General features: G+C 43.8%; 1 protein-coding gene across 4 annotated transcripts in view; it reads right to left on the reverse strand.

Moving 5' to 3' along the window:
• PHIP (pleckstrin homology domain interacting protein) overlaps positions 1 to 20,906 on the reverse strand; it is a 337,941-nt gene that overhangs the window by 10,857 nt on the left and 306,178 nt on the right. For all 4 annotated transcript variants that reach the window (XM_030555793.1, XM_030555789.1, XM_030555794.1 and 1 more), the window contains 7 exons: positions 17,115 to 17,187; positions 16,479 to 16,529; positions 15,997 to 16,146; positions 12,184 to 12,336; positions 9,434 to 9,600; positions 8,692 to 8,957; positions 8,192 to 8,353 (listed from right to left, as the gene is read on the reverse strand). In XM_030555793.1, the coding sequence (XP_030411653.1) occupies positions 8,192 to 8,353; positions 8,692 to 8,957; positions 9,434 to 9,600; positions 12,184 to 12,336; positions 15,997 to 16,146; positions 16,479 to 16,529; positions 17,115 to 17,187 (1,022 nt within the window). The remainder of the gene's footprint in view (positions 1 to 8,191; positions 8,354 to 8,691; positions 8,958 to 9,433; positions 9,601 to 12,183; positions 12,337 to 15,996; positions 16,147 to 16,478; positions 16,530 to 17,114; positions 17,188 to 20,906) is intronic.

The raw sequence follows: 20,906 nt of genomic DNA on the forward strand, positions 1-20,906 counted from the left end.
CCACATCCTTCTTGTAGTGTGGGGCCCAAAACTGGACACAGTACTCCAGATGAGGCCTCACCAATGTCGAATAGAGGGGAATGAGCATGTCCCTCGATCTGCTGGCAATGCCCCTACTTATACAGCCCAAAATGCCGTTAGCCTTCTTTGCAACACTTCTCATCCAGTGTAAAAGACGGTTACTCACCGTTGTAACTGTTGTTCTTCGAGATGTGTTGCTCATATCCATTCCAGGTAGGTGTGTGTGCCGCGCGTGCACGTTTGCCGGAAACTTTTTTACCCTAGCAACTTCAGTGGGCCGGCAGGTCGCCCCCATGGCACTCGATATATACCCCTGCCGGCCCGCCTGCTCCTCAGTTCCTTCTTGCCGGCTACTCCGACAGTGGGGAAGGAGAGCGGGTGTGGAATGGATATGAGCAACACATCTCGAAGAACAACAGTTACAACGGTGAGTAACCATCTTTTCTTCTTCGAGTGATTGCTCATATCCATTCCAGGTAGGTGAATCCCAAGCCTTACCTAGGCGGTGGGGTCGGAGTGAGAAGTCGCGGCCTGGAGCACTGCAGAGCCAAAGGCCGCATCATCTCTGGACTGCTGAACCAGGGCGTAATGGGAAGCGAATGTGTGGACCGATGACCAGGTCGCCGCCCTACAAATCTCTTGGATTGGCACGCGGGCAAGGAAAGCCAGCGATGATGCCTGTGCTCTGGTGGAGTGAGCAGTCACACGGCCTGTCGGAACGTGGGCCAGGTCATAACAGGTCCTGATACAGGAGGTAACCCAGGAAGATATCCTCTGCGAGGAAATCGGTAGCCCCTTGACCCGGTCCGCTACCGCCACGAATAACTGGGGGGACTTGCGGAACGGTTTGGTCCTGTCCACATAAAATGCTAGCGCCCAACGGACATCTAGCGAGTGGAGCTGTTGCTCCCTTCAGGACGAATGGGGATTTGGGAAAAAGACGGGGAGGAAGATCTCCTGGTTAATGTGGAAAGCTGAGACCACCTTGGGAAGGAAGGCAGGGTGTGGTCTCAGCTGCACCTTGTCTTTATGGAAGACCGTATACTGGGGATCTACTGTGAGGGCCTGTAGTTCTGACACCCGTCTAGCTGAGGTGATGGCCACTAGGAAGGCGGTCTTCCATGAGAGATAGAGCAGGGAGCAAGTAGCTAACGGCTCGAATGGAGGACCCATGAGCCGAGTTAGGACCAGGTTGAGATCCCATGAAGGAGCAGGAAGGCGGATCTGTGGATAGAGACGCTCCAGTCCTTTCAGGAATCTCACCACCATAGGGTGGGAGAAGACAGAACATCTGTCCACTCCAGGATGAAACGCGGAGATAGCCGCTAGGTGGACCCGGAGGGACGACAACGCCAGACCCTGGGCCTTGAGGGACCAGATGTAGTCTAGAATAGTGGTGATGGGAATCTCCATAGGGAGAAGACCTTTCTCCGAACACCAATAGGAGAAACGCTTCCACTTAGCCGAGTACGTAGCCCTGGTGGAAGGCTTTCTACTGCCCAGGAGAACCTCCCGAACCGGGGTAGAGCAGCGTAGCTCGGAGCCTGTCAACCACGCAGGAGCCATGCCGTAAGGTGCAGAGACGGAAGGTCCGGGTGACAGAGCCTGCCGTGGTCCTGGGTGATCAGGTCCGGATGTAGGGGCAGGGCAACTGGGTTGGCTACTGAGAGGTCCAGCAACATGGGGTACCAATGTTGTCTGGCCCACGCTGGAGCTATGAGAATCACCCGAGCTCTGTCTCTGCGCACCTTGAGGAGAACCCTGTGTATCAGCGGAACAGGAGGGAACGCGTAAAACAGGTGGGTCACCCATGGGATCAGGAAGGCATCCGCTATAGACCCGGAGTCCCGACCCTGAAAGGAGCAGAAAGTCCGACATTTCCTGTTCTCCCTGGACGCGAAGAGGTCCATCCGGGGACGACCCCACCTCTGGAAGAGTGAGAGGGCAACGTCTGGACGGAGGGACCACTCGTGCGAGCGGAAGGACCTGCTCAGTCGATCCGCTAGAGTGTTTCGTACTCCCGGGAGATAGGAGGCGGAAAGGTGAACGGCATGGGCTATGCAAAACTCCCAGAGACACATCGCCTTGAGGCATAGGGGAAGGACCTGGTGCCGCCCTGCTTGTTGATGTAGAACATGGTCGTCGTGTTGTCGGTGAACACCGCAACACAACGACCTTGAAGGTGATGGACGAACGCTTGACAAGCAAGACGGACCGCTCTCAACTCCCATATGTTGATGTGGAGGCCCAGCTCCTGAGGAGTCCACAAGCCTTGAGTTCTTTGGGTGCCACAGTGCGCCCCCCAGCCCAGATCTGAGGCGTCCGTAGTCAAGGATGCCGAGGGTTGGGGCGGATGAAACGGGAGCCCCGCACAGACTATGGACTGGTCCAGCCACCACCGAAGGGAGTCCAGTACCCTTTGGGGAACGGTGACAACTGTGTCCAACGAATGTCTGGCCGGCCGGTACTGCGCGATGAGCCAAGATTGAAGAGGCCTCATGCGGAGTCGGGCATACGCTGTCACGAACGTACTGGCCGCCATATGGCCCAGGAGGGCCAGACATGTTCTTAGAGAGGTCAGCGGGGCCGCCTGCAAGCGCAGAATGATGGCCGACAGCGACTGGAACCTGGGCAAGGGTAGCAAGGCCCTGGCTAGGGTAGAGTCCAGAACGGCCCCGATGAACTCTATCCTCTGCGTGGGGAGCACAGTAGACTTGTCCACGTTGATCATGAGGCCTAGGGCAGCAAAGAGGCTGCTGATCCTGCGGACATGGTCGCGGACCTGCAGCTCCGATGTGCCCCGGATCAGCCAGTCGTCGAGGTAGGGGAACATGTGAATGCAGCAGCGCCGGAGGTGTGCGACGACGACTATCATGCATTTCGTGAACACCCTCGGGGCTGTAGAGAGGCCAAACGGGAGGACCGCAAATTGATAATGTTGGCGGTCGACCACAAAGCGGAGGAAGCGCCTGTGCTGGGGGAATATGGTGATATGGAAGTAAGCGTCCTGCATGTCGAGGGTGGCGTACCAGTCTCCGGGATCCAGGGATGGGATGATGGTTCCAAGGGATACCATACAGAACTTCAACTTCACCATATACTTGTTGAGTTCCCGCAGGTCGAGGATAGGCCTGAGGCCCCCCTTGGACTTGGGGATTAGAAAGTAGCGGGAATAAAATCCCTTGCCCTTCTCGCTCTCTGGAACCTCCTCTATGGCTCCCTTGACGAGGAGCGTCTGCACCTCCTGACGGAGGAATTGCTCGTGAGAGGGGTCCCTGAAGAGGGACGAGGATGGTGGGTGGGGGGGGGGGGCGATGAAAACTGCAGGCGATAACCGGCCTGCACAGTACGCAAGACCCAACGGTCCGATGTTATTTGGGTCCATGCTGGGAGGAAAAATGAAAGACGGTTGGAAAACTGCGGGGAAGGATCCGGAGGGGAAACTGGTACTGCGCCCTCAGGTGCACCTTCAAAATGAAGGCTTGGGTCCAGGAGGGGCCTTGGCGGAGCCTTGGTTTTGCCCCGTTTGGCCACCCGACTGTCTGCGACGGTTGTTCCTGCCGCGGCGCCTAGTGAGGTCCTGCTGCGGACGGAACTGAGGATACGGCCAACGCTGCTGTTGTTGGTTCTGCTGCCGGAATGGCCTGCGCTGTGTCGCAGGCGTATGCATCCCCAAAGACCGTATTATGACCCTATTATCTTTAAGGTCCTTTAGTCTGGGGTCTGTTTTAGCGGAAAACAGGCCCTGGCCTTCGAAGGGGAGGTCCTGGATAGTATGCTGGAGCTCTGGCGGAAGGCCAGAGACCTGAAGCCAGGAAATTCGGTGCATCGTAAGCCCCGAGGCAAGGGTCCGAGCGGCTGAGTCCGCAGCATCTAAGGAGGCTTGTAGCGAGGTCCTCGCTACCTTTTTGCCCTCATCCAGGATGCTGGTAAACTCCTGGCGGGCGTCCTGTGGTAACAGCTCTGCAAATTTTCCCACCGCTACCCAAGAGGTAAAGGAGTAGCGGCTAAGGAGGGCCTGCTGGTTCGAGACCCTGAGCTGTAGCACCCCCGCTGAATAGACCTTGCGGCCCAGGAGGTCCATCCGCCTCGCCTCCTTCGACTTGGGTGCCGGGGCCTCTTGACCGTGGCGCTCCCTGTCGTTCACCGACTGGACCACAAGGGAGCAGGGTGTCGGGTGAACGTGCAGGTACTCATAGCCCTTCGAGGGGGCCATGTACTTCCTTTCCACTCCTCGAGCGGTCGGAGGGATGGAGGCCGGTGACTGCCAGATAGTAGCGGTGTTGGCCTGAATAGTCTTGATAAAGGGCAGGGCCACTCTGGTGGGCGCATCGGCGGAGAGGATGCTCACCACCGGGTCCTCGATTTCAGAGACCTCCTCTGCTTGAATGTCCAGGTTCTGTGCCACTCGTCGGAGGAGGTCCTGGTGTGCCCTAAGATCTAGAGAGGGAGGGCTGGAGGACAAGGTACCCGCCACTGCCTCATCCGAGGAAGACGACGAGGAAACCCCCGGCAACAGAGCGTCCATGGGGGGTTCTGTCTGAGGCTGCACCTCCGTCACTGGAGGGAGCTCTGGGTCCTGGTGGCTGGACCTGTCTTCTGCTTCCGGGGAGGGAGGGGGTCTAGACACCGTAGCCTCAGGTGGCCTGTGTTCCGCCACAGGGCGGGGAGTAATATGTTGTGGACCCTGGGCTTGGCGGTACGCCCATGAGGTCCAAAACCCCCACTGTTGAGGCCCTCGTTCCTGAGGTGGAGGGTCCTGAAACAGGGCCGAGTGTCTGTCCTGGCCCAACGCATAGGCGCTCTCTGCCTGAGAGGACACTGATGGTTCCCTTGAAGGCCACGGAGGCGCTGAGCCAGTTTGATAGACCTCTCTATATGCCGATGCCGACGCTCTCCTCGGTGCCGAGGAGCGGTGCCGCGACCCATATCGGTGCCGGGATCGGGAACGGCATGGTAGTCGGTGCTGGGATCCGGATCGGGATCTGCCTCGAGGTCGGTGCCGAGAGCGGGACCGCGACCTTCGTTCAGCGCCGTGCCAGGCTGGCAGTGGGGACCGGGACCTGCCACCGACGCGGTGTCGGGAGGTCGACCGGGATCGGGACCTACCACCGGCTCAGTGCCGGGAGGTCGACCGAGGAGATGAACGCCGAGTCTCGGTGCCGGTGGTAAGAGGAGCCAGACCGGGACCGTGCAGATGCTGATCAGCGCCGCGAGTGCGACCGGTACCGCCGGGGAGAACGGTGCCGGGACTGCGAGCGGCGCCCCGAGCGCGAGCGTTCATGTCTCCGGGACGATCGGTGCCGGGACTCCGGAGACAGTGCTCTCAGCATCGGTTTGCCTCTGGAGGTTACCCGTCCAGGGGGTGCCGTGGTCTGAGGCTGCGATGGCTCCGTGAGCGCTATCAAGTCCCGTGCCGAGGCAAAGGTCTCCGGCGTAGATGGGACTAACAGCTTGACCCCTGATCTCAAGGGGGAGCTAGGAGGGGTTGGACTCGACGGACCTTCTGGACCCGGAGTCGACAGCAGCCCTGCAGGTGGTGCCGCGGCCAAGGTAGATGCCGGGCGTTCCACTCGAGCCTGCCTCGATGGTGTTGCAGACGTCGAGGGTCTTGGATCTGCTCCCGGTGCCGGACGGTGCCGGGGAGTCTTGCCGGTGCCGGCGCGGTCTGGTGCCGGAGTAGAAGTGGCTGGTTGTGCCGCCGGTGCCGGAGTCAGTGCCGCTTCCATTAGGAGAGCGCGGAGTCTTTGATCCCTCTCCTTCTTTGTGCGAGGCTTAAAGGCCTTGCATATATGACATTTCTCACTGATGTGCGATTCCCCCAGGCACTTGAGGCACGCGTCGTGGGGATCGCTAGTCGGCATCGGCTTCTTGCATGCCGAGCATTGCTTGAAGCCCGGCGAACCAGGCATGAGCCCGGTGCCGGGAGGGCAACGGCCCACGCGAACAAGTTAAACAACTATATATAATAAACAACTAACTAATATACTACTTCAAACTATCTATAAAACTATTTACAACTACGACAACGAACAGAGTACAGGAGAGCTAGGTACGTGGAGGACAGCAAGCCGCACTCCACAGTTCCAGCAACTGACACGGCGGTAAGAAGGAACTGAGGAGCGGGTGGGCCGACAGGGGTATATATCTAGTGCCATAGTGGCGCCACTCTAGGGGGCGACCTGCCGGCCCACTGGAGTTGCTAGGGCAAAAAAGGTTCCGGCAAACGTGCACGCATGGCGCGCACACCTACCTGGAATGGATATGAGCAATCACTCGAAGAAGAACTCCTAAGTTCTTTTCTGCAGAACTGCTTCCTAGCCATTCGGTCCCTAGTCTGTAACAGTGAATGGGATTCTTCCATCCTGAGTGCAGGACTCTGCACTTGTCCTTGTTGAACCTCATCAGGTTTCTTTTGGCCCAATCCTCTGATTTGTCTAGGTCCCTCTGTACCCTAATCCCTACCCTCCAGGATATCTACCACTCCTCCCAGTTTAGTGTCATCTGCAAACTTGCTGAGAGTGCACTCCACGCCATCCTCCAAATCATTAATGAAGATATTGAACAAAACTGGTCCCAGGACCGATTGGGGCACTCTGCCTGAAACCAGCTGCCAATTAGACATGGAGCCATTGATCGCTACCAGTTGAGCCCGATGATCTAGCTAGCTTTCTATCCAATGATGGGTAACTACTCTCTGGGACCAGTTTTGTACCTACCTTATAGGTCGTATTTTCCTAGTTTATGAGTAGGTCATGAGAGAGACTATCAAAAGCCTTACTAAAGTCAATACATACCACATCTACTGCTTCCCCCCATCCACAAGGTTTGTTAGTCTGTCAAAGAAAGCTATGGTTGGTATGACATGATCTGTTCTTGAAAAATCAATGCTGACTGTTACTTAACCACCTTATTATCATCTAGGTGTTCGCAAATTGATTGCTTAATTATTTGCTCCATTATCTTTCCGAATACTGAAGTTAAATTGATAGGTCTTTAATTCCCCGGGTTGTCCTTATTTCCTCTTTTATAGATGGGCACTATATTTGCTGTTTTCCAATCCTCTGGAATCTCTCCCATCTTCCATGACTTTTCAAAGACAACTGCTAACGGCTCAGATATCTCCTCACTGAACTCCTTTAGTATTCTAGGATGTATTTCATCAGGTCCTGGTGACTTGGTAAATTGTCTAAGTAATTTTTAACTTGTCCTTTCCCTATTTTAGCCTCTGACCCTACCTCATTTTCACTGGCATTCACTATGTTAGACATTCGAATGCTACTAACTTTTTTGATGAAAACGGAAACAAAAAAAAGTCATTTAGCACTTCTTGCCTTTCCACATTTTCTGTTATTGTTTTTTGGGGTTTTTTTTTAGATTTCACCTCATGGTATTACAACATTCCCATTATCTCCAGATTATGGCACTTTGAGTCTGTAGTTTCAGATTCTGATTAAATATATTGCACAAAATGCTATTTAATTTGAGAATATAAACTACAAATTAAATTAAATCAACCATAATACCTGAGTTCTGTTCTTCAGGAGGGATCTTTGCTTTACACTCTTAAGACTTATCTACACAGGTACACCCAGAAAAATTAATTTGACTTAAATATATGCGTCAATTTGGAGTGGATTAGTTAAACCGCATTAGCCCATGTATGGACATTCTTATTCAGAATTAAATTTGGTTTAGCTTAATTCACAAAACGAATTTTAATTCTGAATAAGAGTATTCACGTAGGGCCGAATGCAGTTTAACTAATCCACTTTAAAAATTAATTTGGGTTAATTTTCTTTAGTGTCCCAGTATAAACATGCTCTATTCTCTTCTGGTAAAAGTAACTGAATACATTTCTTCAGATTTTAAGATTTTTTAACATTTAACATATTTATAACATTGCTTATCTTAAAACATTCAGTAATACTTTATAATATACTGAACTCACATCACAGATATGCAACCCAATATCTGCAATTACAATTAATATAAACAGGAAGTTGACTATATGATGATGTAATTACAGTATAAATACTATGTTAATATACCCGGATTCTAAAAACACTTATATTAACTATGAAATCAAAGGGGTATTTTAATGGCGTAATTCAGTCATGTAATTAACCTTCTGATTATGTGAATTAATGGTAGTTATTACAAACATTACCTTGCTGATTAATAGTGGATGATTTCATTTTACGCTTGATTTGTTTATCTTTCTCCACATTTTCTCTTGAAGAGTTATTCCTAGTGTTGTGGCTGTAACTGGATTGGCTAGGAATTGATAGAATATTGGGGTTCTTGGAATGTTTGGTGGAATTCTCCAATACTAAAAAGAGACAAACGTATAAGCAATACTGAATCATTCATTATAATGGTTTATATTATTTTTGTAAATCTTATCTGGCTCAGCAGGAAGGTAATGGCTTTCAGTCACTACAGAGCTGTACCATATTTGAACCAATGTCTCCATTTCTGTTACCAAAATCTTGAACCTTTCAGTCTCCCTCTTTGAGCTTTCCTGAGATTGTTAACTTGAATACACACTACCCATTCCTAATCCTCACTGCAATGCTAAGAAACAGCTACAAATGTACTAATGTCTAATGAACAGTAAACTTTGAAATTTAAAAAGCTGCAAAAATTATGAATGCTTTTCAAACCTACTTGTTTTCCCTGACACGGCAGTAGTATTAGGTTTTGTAATTAAAAGTTTTCCTCCTGAAGAAGTGGACGGTTGTTCTGTAACAGCTGTATCTGTTATCCCCCTATTACTTCTAGTCCGCACCAAAGAGGAAGATTCAGCTGCTTTTCCATTCATCTGAGCAGCAATGTGTCTCAGTGCTGTTGAGCGTACAGGAACTGAAGATGATGAGGCGGCAGAGGTTTCTGCCTTCAACTGAGGTTTTATTAACCTTCTCTTCCTTTCAGGGCTGTAAATAGAAGCAAGATTTGTAATCTGGATGATCACATTTAATATTCTACAGGGATAAATAAAGCAATATGCTAGCTAGCGTCTAAGACTGTGGGAGTAAAACAGTTGTTTCTATATAAAATACGTTAAAATATGACATTTACAGTGGAATTTCATTTCGTTGTGAGCCCCTGAAAAGTGAATCTTTAGTGAAGAATCACTGTAAATGCTAGTTATATGACAAACCATGATGCCATTACTATCCTAACAACGTATTTTACTGTATGTTTAGCAGTTATTTGAATTGTAATCACTTACACTAGGATAGCTTTACTTAAAGTTTAAAAATCTTCCACATCATAGGGACTTGCCTATCAAATAAAGCATTCTGCAATATAGTAAAGGACGTAGTAAAAAAACACCACACCAAGTTCTATTATTTAGATATCTCAAACTTATATAGCATTTCGTATTATCTTACAGAAATTAATGTACCTTGATGCAGCACTACTGGAAACAGAACTGCTGCTTCTTCTTCTTTTCCTCCTTCGTTTCTTCATTGTGTTTCTTTTATGAAAGCGCAGAGCAGATTTATAATCTGATAAAACGGAACTTATATGTTCCTCAAAGAAAGCAGAAAGGCGCAAACTCATGCTGTAAATCTATTAAAAATAGAAACCAATATATGGAATAAGCAAATAATACAAAAAAAGGTTTACAATTTTCCAGTAGCATTTGTTTTTACTGAATATAACAATATCTGTTCAGAAAACTACACACATTAATATAGAGAAGAGATATTTTAATGTCTAAGTAAGAATGAAATGAAATTTACAGTAGACTCCACAGAGATGTACTCTTGAGGGTCTAGCTTGAACCATCAAAGCAGTTTACCCAAAAGTGGGCCATGACCCTGTGAAAATATAGAGATTGGCACAAAGGAAGAGGTTAAAAAGAGGTGTATAGCCCTTCTCCCTGAGTTTCTGACTCCTTTCCAGACTACAGGCTCTGATGTAAAAGGGAACAAGTATCAGCGTGCATCTGTGATGGGAATACATTTTGAGAACCACAGTAATCCAGTGCTAAGTAATTTAGTTTTTCCCACATTAAGTTGTGTCCATATAGCCCCATAACAGGACATTACTCAGCTGTAGCAATCCACCCCAAGAGGAGAGAGAAAGTAGACTGCAAGCACTGCCACGGCTCTAATTAAATGGACTACCTGGGTACCTTAGATATTCCATTAGTCTTTATCATTAAGCCTACAGAGAATTTGGCTGATTCATGGAGAGACCTGGTCCTAGCCACCTAGAAGATGAGAGTTTGTTTCATATCCAATTAATAGAGTACAGTTGCCATAGATCTGGGAAAACAAAGCAAACGAACGGACTGGCTAGAGTATTTTTGGGGGGATGAAGGGGGAGGAGGAACAAAGCACCTGGAAAATGACAAATGAAGGCAGATACTAAAAGCACCAGGAGGTTAGTCCAGCACCTAGATTTTACAGTTAGGTGTGACAGTTGCCAAACACCTCACTAGAAGATACAAGTGAAGGAATCTCTTAAAAACCCTGCTTTACAAATGGATAAATAAAGATTGATGTCTGACCTGCTAGGAGATAGACATAAGCAGCTATCAGGTATACTTTTCAGAGAAAAGTACAAGTAATCCAAAATGAGAGGTACTGAATGGGACTGAAACACCAATGAATGGCTGGAACCAGATTGGAACCCACTTCCATTGTGATGTATATAGCTTGTGTATGGAGAAAACACCGAACTCCACAAGCACCTGGAATAACATTATCTGACAACCTTAAAACTACTGAAGATAAAAACACCTTTTACAATTTGAATTTCTAAATAAACAGATGAGAGGTATGGAGGTAACAGCACTCTAGTTCCGGTGGATGACATAAGTAGAGAGAACTGAGGTTGTCTGCTAAGAAATTTGTCTCCTGTATTAAGACAACAGTAAATGAGAAGACTTGGAAGAGAATGTACCAGTCACACACGAATAAACCCTCAAGCACAGCATACTTGACTGCACTCCTCTTAAGTCTCAGAATTAGTTGTTAGTATTTAAGCCCTTGATGAGCAGAAGAAAGGCCATTAGTAGTAATGCTGTAGTTTGTATCACCAATACATTTATATGCTGCCTTTACTTCCACAAGATTTCTCAAACCAGAAGACTAAGTACTTAAAGTGAAGGACATTTTTTTTCAAGATAAAATGTAGAGCAGACTTTCCAGACTACTGTGCCCCTTTCAGCAGTCTGATTTGTATGATGTACCTCCAAGTTTCACCTCACTTAACAACTACTTGCTTACAAAATCAGACATAAAAATACAAACGTGTCACAGCAGACTATTACTGAAAAAAATGCTTACTTTCTCATTTTTACCATATAGTTATAAATTAACTGGAATATAAATATTGTACTTACATTTCAGTGTATTCTGTATAGAGCAGTATAAACAGGTCACTGTATGAAATTTTAGTTTGTACTGGTTTTGTTAGTGCTTTTTATATAGCCTATTGTAAAACTACGCAAATATCTAGATGAGCTGATGTACTCCCTGGCTGAGAACCACTGATATAGAGCTATCATCTCAGTGACCAGCAGTTCCAAAATCAACTGACAGATGGGAAAAAAAACAGGGAAATGCCACTTAACAGTGTCAATGACCACCACTGAACAGTTCAGAATGTCACTGTCCTCTCCTAGGCTAACTGAAGTTCTGAGATTTGTGTAATTCCAAGTGTGGGGATTTCTAGAGGCAGTTTCTGTTATGGAGAATCAATTATTATCCTCTCACAAATATCAGTGAAATATTTTTTGTCGCAGTGTGTCCAATCATATCACATTTTGCACACATCCCTCCTTCCACACAATTTATCACTTATTCAACCTTGTCTCAAATATTCATTTACACCTCATCCCAAAGGTGATAACTGAAAATCCAAGACAGTAGCAGCACAGAACCTTCAAGCCTTTAATGACCAAAACACACACTTATTTATACTGTAGCTTGCTGAACATTCTTCTGTTTGTCTCATAATAGGAATAATATTTAAGATGGAATAAGCATTTAAACTTTTTGGAGTTGAGAAATATCCCAGCTTTGTTTTAACATTTAATCTCTGACAAAAATCATTTACTATCTTGTGTGTTTCTGAGGTATGTGAACTTCCCTTAAATAAATACATATCAAGAATTTGGGTGAGTAAATTGTAAATCCTTACCCTTGATCTTTTGCTTGGTGTGTAAGCTTTAGAGTTGCTGAAAATAAGTCTCACATCTTTACATAATTCCATTGGAGACTCATAATTGCCAGCTTCCAGAGTTTCTCTAACTGTAGCAAAATCCATCGGTGTGTCAATAATATCTCTGTAATCCTACAAAAATTATTAGCAAATCAACATGTAACAGAAATTATTTTCGTTGGGCCCAGTAAGACAAAATTACTTGTCAATTAGATTAGCTTTGCCCAATTCTATTGCCAACTTTAAAAGTCTGCATAGAAGACCACAAAAGCATCTTTCAAGATCTATTCAAGATCTATACACCGCCTTCTGATCTGAAAGAAGCAATGTTGCTCCTGGCAGAGTTGACTTTAAACTTGAGCATTATAAGCAACATTGACACAAAATCAACTCCATTTGGTAAATGAACAACTTCAACAACAAGAAAATTACGAGCTCTATTTTAGTAAATTTCATACCGCTTCTGATATCAAATATATGGATGTGCCTCAGCCTCACTGAAAGCAGGAATGCAGTACAAAGAGAACAATTTCAATTCTAATTTAAGGCAGTTATGAACAAAGGGTGGGCATTTGTATCTCTCCCCCTAAAATGTTTCCCTGGATGGCCCAACAACTCCCAAAATTTATCAAAAGCATGTCGAATTTCACCAAAGTTGCTTTTAAAAAATGAATTTGAATAAAAAATAATGTGGATGATGGTACTAGGTTACAGTTGATCCTTGAAAAGTCCTACTAGCCTCCAAAATGAAGGCCACACAAATTTAGGGTGCGGAGCAGGGCTGGAATCATGGCGCTCCCTCCTTGCCCCCGTTGGGGGCTGGCCTGGTTCCTGCTGCCCCTTCCTCCCCCCCTCTGAATGTTCCTCTGCGCGCCCATAAATGGGCACACCCCACAGTTTGGATACCATTGCATTAGAATCTCGGTTACTCCCTTCTACAGAACTTTCATGCAAACAGCAGTATTCTCACTGACTATTTTATCCAGTGACAACTTTAGAAGGAAAATGTGAAGGAACATCTTATCAAATTAACAACCTGGAGAGAAGAGTAAACGTGACTGACTGTTGGATTATTCAGGCAGAGGCTATGGTACAAAAAAAAGCTATACAGAGGAGAAAACACCTAAAATACTATTATTACACAGAAAAAACCTGTATTAAAGGACATTAGTGTTGCAGGGTCAAGCACTCAAAAGTTAGGAAGTGCCAGAATTAAGCTTGTCCCCCCTTGTGCATATGCATTATGACATAGTCTTTAATTACATGATCACATACGAATTTTTCTACTGGACCTCTCCTCACTCAGTTCACAGGAGGGGTCTTGTTCAGTCAATGAGCAGTTATTCTGGCTTTTTAAATTCTCATAATTCAGTTGTAGCCTACACGTTATTGACTGCACACCATCCAAATTCTACACTGAGTACAGAATTATTAATTTCCCCACAAACTTTTCTATAACACTCATCACTGTAGTATTTAAGTGATTCACAAACTTTAATGAATTACTCTTTACAAAACCATTAGGAGATGATGATGATGATATTGTTATTTTACAGGGAACTGAAGCACTAAATTTGGGTGCCTGATTTGAGATGTCTTGGGTCTGAGTTTTTTCAGAATACTTAGCATTTTTATAGTACTTTATACATTCTGAGCATAACTATTATTGATCCCCGTAACAATAGTAAGTGCTCAGCACTTCTGCAAATCAAGGTCCTGATGTCTCAAATTGGGCAGCCAGAAAATGAGGCGCACACAGTTGGTTGTCAGCTCTGAAAAGTCTGGTTTAAGTGACTTGCCCAGCATCACAGAGGAACTTTGTGGAACAGGCAGGGACAGAATCTAGTACTCCAGCATTCTAATTCAACTGCATTAACCATGATACCTATCTTTTCTCTACCTGCAATCCCCGCCTCATTTACTACACATCTCGGGGGGGAGGGCGGGAGGAGTGGGTGACCTAGTTTTGTTTTAGTGTAAATTGCTATGTTTTTAAAAAAAGCAAACTGAAATAAAAATGAAGACCCATCATATTGAACCACAGTGACTGTCACATGCATCAGCAGCAGGATTCGGACCATTAAATCCAAAGCACAGACCTCCACCACTCAAGTTAATTGGGTATTGGGAGCAGCAGTAGCAGGCTGTCCTCTTGTTTGATCAGGCACTTAAGGGACAGGAAACACACAAATTGCTAGTGTGTTTCACTGTTCGTACTGCCCCTGCCTGCATCTGTCTGTCTGATTTAGTAATATCGATTTTAGGGTTACTCCTTTCGTTCAGCTGGAGTACAGAAATCGATTTTAAGACCCCTTAAAATTGATTTTAAGTGCCTTGTAGTGTGGACGGGTACAGCGTTAAATCGATTTAACGCTGTTTAAATCGATTTAACGCTGTAGTGTGGACCAGGCCGCAAACTGTCCATCCTTCTTGCTCAACTGCATTTGAGCAAATCAGGCTGCTTTCTCCTCCTCCACCATATTTCCTGTGCTTCAGCCATGGAAGAACAGAGAGGACAGAGTCTCTGCTCTCAGTTCTGGTGCCCGGCAGGCACCAAAGTGGTCCCCAGCAGCCAGGATGAGAAATTTCAGGAAAAGTCCTGCTCATCCTCTTTCCTTCCCACCAGTACTGGGATTAAGCATGCTTAGTCACTTTGCGGGGACAGTGTATGTTCGGGATGTGGGAGCCATGATAGGATGCAGCATGCTCACTGCTGACAATATCTTTGGAAAATAACGCTACCAGTCTCTAACAAACCTCTACTGAGTATGTGCACGCTGCAATTTTCAGACATTTATAATATGGGCAAACTTGGATGGATTTTCACAAGGACAATACAAGGCACATCCCTGACACCAGGATTATCACCTACCAAATTTTGTATTTTCCCACAGCTTGTTCTCAGAAATAACCAAATGTTTGGGTTTTGTTGCTGAAAGTTACAAAAGTGATTCAGACTAAGGCAGACAACTGATATGGAAATTCTACCCAACAGTTAAGAGTTTGGCTAGGTTATAAGCTACTGAAAACAGGGTCTCATAAGCACAGCTGCCAACTCTGCCTATAATTACAATATTGACATGTAAAAAATGCCAAAAAAATAACCATTTTGCTTTGGTAAAAATCTTACTACCATATATACTCATTCATTAGCCTGATTGTTTATAAGCCAACCCCCTCAAGATGGTTAGGTAAAAAATAGCAAAAACTGTATGACCCTTTTATAAGCTGACCATATATTTCAGGGGTTGGCAAACTTTGGCTCCCGGCAGTCAGGGTAAGTCACTGGCGGGTCAGGACGTTTTGTTTATTAGCACTTCCTGCAGCTCCCATTGGCTGGGAATGGTGAACCATGGCCACAGGGAGCTGAGGAGCTTCATGCCTGCAGACACTCCAAGTAAACAAAACAACAATGTATTAGATACTCAAGTCAATGATTCCACAGAGTTTAAAATCATCAAATTTTGGTGTAGACACGTTTATAAGCCAACCCTCACTCTTTGATGTGTCACTTTTTTACCAAAAATATTCAGCTTATGAACAAGTATATACGGTACATAATTATCTCATAAGCACGTGCACATGATCATGAGCAACCTTCAAATTATTAAGTTTATCCTGATTACTCCAGTTGACCAAAGGCTTAGGAATTGAGTCAGGTTGCCTAAATGAGACTAACGCACTACAGCGATTTTGATGATAAAAAAAAACCTGTTGAAAAAGATAGCTGCAACTCCCTCTCATCCCAAGTATGCAAACTATGACTAGCCTTGCCCCCACTAAAATACTCACTGGATATTCAAGGAGATCCACTGGTTGGCGAAAAGGTTCAGAGTCCTCACATTGAAAAATAAGATTTAACAACTCCTGGCATTGTCTTTTCCATGCCTGAACATCATATGACTGTGCTCTGTTGCGCAGCCTCCGCTTGGGCTGATGATCCTGAAATGGCAATAGTGACTATTGTATATCAATCAGCCTAACTGTTTTCACAAATTAAAGAGTAAAGTGGGTAAATGAAAATAATTAAGGTGTGAATCATGATTAGCAAACCAGTAATACATAATGGAACAGGTAAAAATGTTTTTAACATTACAGCTAATAAAGAAACTACTACCGTTAATGTTGACTCATGGGGGAAGATACATAATATTTTACAGGCTGGATTATGCCACCATAGAGCATTTCAGTTTTTAATGTTTCTTGTATAATCCTTTTTTGGAGCTATTTACAGTGGTATAAAAACACTGAATCGAAGTAAGGGAAAATATTACCTTCCTTTTTCTAGTGGATGTCCCTGGCACGTTTGTATCTTTCTCTTCTTCCTTTAAGTAAAAAAAATATGAGTTGCAACATTAAAATATAAACACAATTGAGAAATTGTACTTATACTTCCAGTTCTTTGTAGGTCTCTCTCTGTCCCTTTGGAAGGTGCTCCACATAAGAACCCTGAGACCCTTCCTGTTTTTTTCCATCACATTTTTCCTCCCTAACCCTCAAATTTTTGAAATAGGATGATCACTATATATATATTTTTTAGCAGTTTAGGACTTCTCTGAGTTTGTAAATATGGAGTGAAATTCACCCCCATACAGACAGTGTGCACAAAGTTTATGTACCATTGGATTGGAGAGTGGGGGGAATTTCACCCACTGATTCTGGTTAGAAGGACTGCAGTTGGGTGGCACAGGGCACTCTCTATCCTCTCACAATGGGCTGAATATACTGCCTTTGCAGCAGGAAGCTGCAGCAGGTAGTAAAACCCCATTTCTCTTGAACACTAGTGCAGAGTACTAAGCCATCATACAGTGGTTAATCTTTGCTATTTTCACATTAAACAATTGTTTTTTAAATGGAATAAAAAAATCAAAGTGGAATTTCGACATGCATGTGGTATTTTGTTAGCTTACCTCATCAGAGTCAGACAAGACTTTCTTCTTCATTGTATTATATAATGGAATTATATCATAGCAAGCTTGGTCTCTGCACAGCAAGAAATATTGTATGTTAACAGGTGTATATTTGCATCCCGTTGTATATTATCAACTTGTTTTTAGAGGTGGAACAAATTTTTTCAAGTCATACGTAATCATGACTACAGAAATACAGATTAATACCGTAGGAATTCTAATCAGAAATATAATAAGAAAGTTTATTATAATTTGTAAGGAACCTCCAAAATTCTGATTATCTAAATTTCTTAAAATATATGAAAAATTAACAGATTATTTTTAAGATTGGCATAATTTGATTTTTTTAATTTGATAGCTAATAACGATGTTTAATTGTAAGCATTTTTTTTTATTTTTATCAATTTAGATTTTTACAGTTACAAAAAATTATGGAGAGATCAGACAATAATTATTCAATGACAGTAGATGTTGAGATTCAAAAACTTAAAACTTTATAACTGTTGAAATGCAAGTTAACATCACGTCAGAATACATGAAGTAACTATCCTTATATCAAAATCTAGTAAGTTATCAAGAAGCATTTTTCTTACTTTGCCGAGTTGTAAATTTTAGTTATCAATGAAAATATTTTTTGTTGGCTTGTGTGTATGTATGGTGAAATCAACATTTACTGATAAAAATCTAATTCTGCCAAGAACAATTATTTTACAGTAACAGATATTTTTAAATGAAAAATGTCACTCCTTCGGCATAAAATAATCAGTAATAAAAATTCTAGACTTTATCCCAAAAACACTGTTTTGGGATTTAACCTCTTAGAATACAAAACCTTTCACCATAACCTAAAATTCTATTAATTTGAAAAAAAAAGGTTAATATACATTAGTCTCGGTAATGTGAGACATTATTTGTAATCAAACATCTTTTTTTTCTAACATTGCTGTTTGAAGTGTGTGTACTAATATTTGTTACTGTTTAGCACGTTGTATGATTTAGTTCAACCAAAATGAATTGTTGGTTTGGAGATCTTGAATAATTTGGCAAAGCATTATACTAAAGCAGTTACCTTAAATGAGAGGAAAATTTCCCCAAAATATTGATTGTGTTACTATGTAACAACACAAACTGTCACCCACAGGGGTGTATACTAAGCAATTCTACATTAGAGACACATCTGATCAATCCACAGTATGCTGTTGACAGCAGCAGTTGAGATTCACCAAAAAAAAGGGATCATTGTGATCTAGTCTGACCTTCAGCATAACACAAGTCATAGAACTTCCCTGAATCAGTTTCTGTTTGAACCTGAATGTATCTTGTAGCAAAACAAACAATCTTGATTAAAAAACTGTGACTGATGGAGAATCCACTATGACCCTAAGTAAGTTGTTCCAATAGTTAATAACGCTCACTGCTATATTTGCACCTTATTTCTAGTTGGAATTTGTTTAACTTCAACTTCCAGCCATAGAAGCTTTGTCTGCTAGACTGAATGGCGCATTATCAAATATTTGTTCCCCACATAGGTACGGGGAACAAATAATACAGACTGTATTATAGCCTACAGACTACGATCAAGTCACTCCTTTAATTTCTCTTTGTTAAGATAAGTGGATTGTGCTCCTTTAGTCTACCACTATAAGGAATGTTTTCTAATCATTTAATCATTCTTGTGGCTCTTCTCTGAACCCTCTCCAATTTATCAACTTCCTTCTTGAATTGTGGACAGTAGAAATGGACATAAAAATCCAGCAGCAATCACTCCAGTGCCAAATACAGAGATAACATAACCTCCGAACTCCTACTCAAGGTTCCCTTCTTTTTATACATCCAAGGATTGCATTAGCCCTTTTGGCCAGAGCATTGCTCTGAGAGCTTGTGCTCAGCTGATGTCACCATGACTTCCAAGTCTTTTTCAGAATCACTGTTTCCCAGGATAGAGTCCCCATTCCTATACGTATGGCCTTCACTCTTTGTTCCCAGATGTATGCATTTACATTTAACAGTATTAAAACACATACTGATCACTTGCCCCATCTTACTAAACGATCCAGATAGCTCCGTATCAGTGACTTGTCTTTTTTTTTAATTGTTTACTGCTTCCACAATCTTTGAGTGATTTGCAAACTTTATCGGTAATGATTTTATGTTTTCTTCCAAGTCACTGATAAAAATGTTAATAGCATAGGGCCAGGAGTAGTAAACGACAACCACAACATCTGTGAGATGTTCTGCTTTTTCAGGTCAGTGATTATGAAACTTACAGACTTACACCTAGTCTACACAAAGAAGCTGCAATGGCTGATTTAAAGGTATGTTTTAATGGGCACAAACTAAAACAATACAAGCTATTATTAACCCAAAAGAAGAATGTCCACATGGTGTTTTGCACTAGCTTACCCAAATCAGTTTTTAAAAAAGGTGTCTTTAGTTAAACCAGGGCAACTTTTGTGTTCAGATCAGAACTTAGTCAACAAAAACATATGTAGGAACAATGGATTAAAAAAAATATGAAATACATGGAATGTTACCAAAAAAACCTCTCAATCCTAAAAACACACAGATTTACTGTTTTTGGATATTTTATTGCTCCTTTACTATGCAGCCTAAAACACGAATTAATTTACACATCAGTTTTTCTATTTTGAAAACAAAACAAACAAAACATTAACAGGTGTGTTGTAAACAAGACACGAGAAGTCATTCTTCCGCTTTACTCTGCGCTGGTCAGGCCTCAGCTGGAGTATTGTGTCCAGTTCTGGGCACCGCATTTCAAGAAAGATGTGGAGAAATTGGAGAGGGTCCAGAGAAGAGCAACAAGAATGATTAAAGGTCTTGAGAACATGACCTATGAAGGAAGGCTGAAGGAATTGGGTTTGTTTAGTTTGGAAAAGAGAAGACTGAGAGGGGACATGATAGCAGTTTTCAGGTATCTAAAAGGATGTCATCAGGAGGAGGGAGAAAACTTGTTCACTTTAGCCTCCAATGATAGAACAAGAAGCAATGGGCTTAAACTGCAGCAAGGGAGATTTAGGTTGGACATTAGGAAAAAGTTTCTAACTGTCAGGGTAGTTAAACACTGGAATAGATTGCCTAGGGAAGTTGTGGAATCTCCATCTCTGGAGATATTTAAGAGTAGGTTAGATAAATGTCTATTAGGGATGGTCTAGACAATATTTGGTCCTGCCATGAGGGCAGGGGACTGGACTCGATGACCTCTCGAGGTCCCTTCCAGTCCTAGAGTCTATGAATCTATAAATCTATGAAAAAACAATGTTTCCAGGCAAGTTGCTACACATGTGTAATAACTTTAAAATAACTACAGAGCATACATCCTACGTCAAAGTCACAAATGATAAGTTTCAGTGACTCCAGGAAATGCATATACATTGAGGCAATATTAAGAAATGTGTATCAAACAGCAGTTCTCAAACTTCATTGTACCGCAACCCCCTTCTGACAACAAAAATTACTGCAAGACTCCAGGAGGTGGGGACTGAAGCCTAAACCGACCTGAGCCCTGCTGCCCTGGGTGGGAGGGGCCATAGCCGAAGCCCCTGGGCTTCAGCCTCAAGCAGGAAGCCTGTAACCTGAGTCCCACTGCTCAGAGCTGAAGATGATGCCTGAGCTTCGTTGCCCAGGGCTGAAGCCCTTGGGCTTGGGCATATAGTCTTAAGACGCCATGACTGTGCTACTGAAAAATCACTCCCTTATCTTTTTGTTTTAAACTTCCCCTTTTCTGTCCACTGGAGAAAGGAGTGGAGGGGGAAGAAAAACTGAAAGTAGGTT

This window comes from Gopherus evgoodei, chromosome 3 (assembly GCF_007399415.2).
Source record: "Gopherus evgoodei ecotype Sinaloan lineage chromosome 3, rGopEvg1_v1.p, whole genome shotgun sequence".
Classification (NCBI taxonomy): domain Eukaryota; kingdom Metazoa; phylum Chordata; order Testudines; family Testudinidae; genus Gopherus; species Gopherus evgoodei.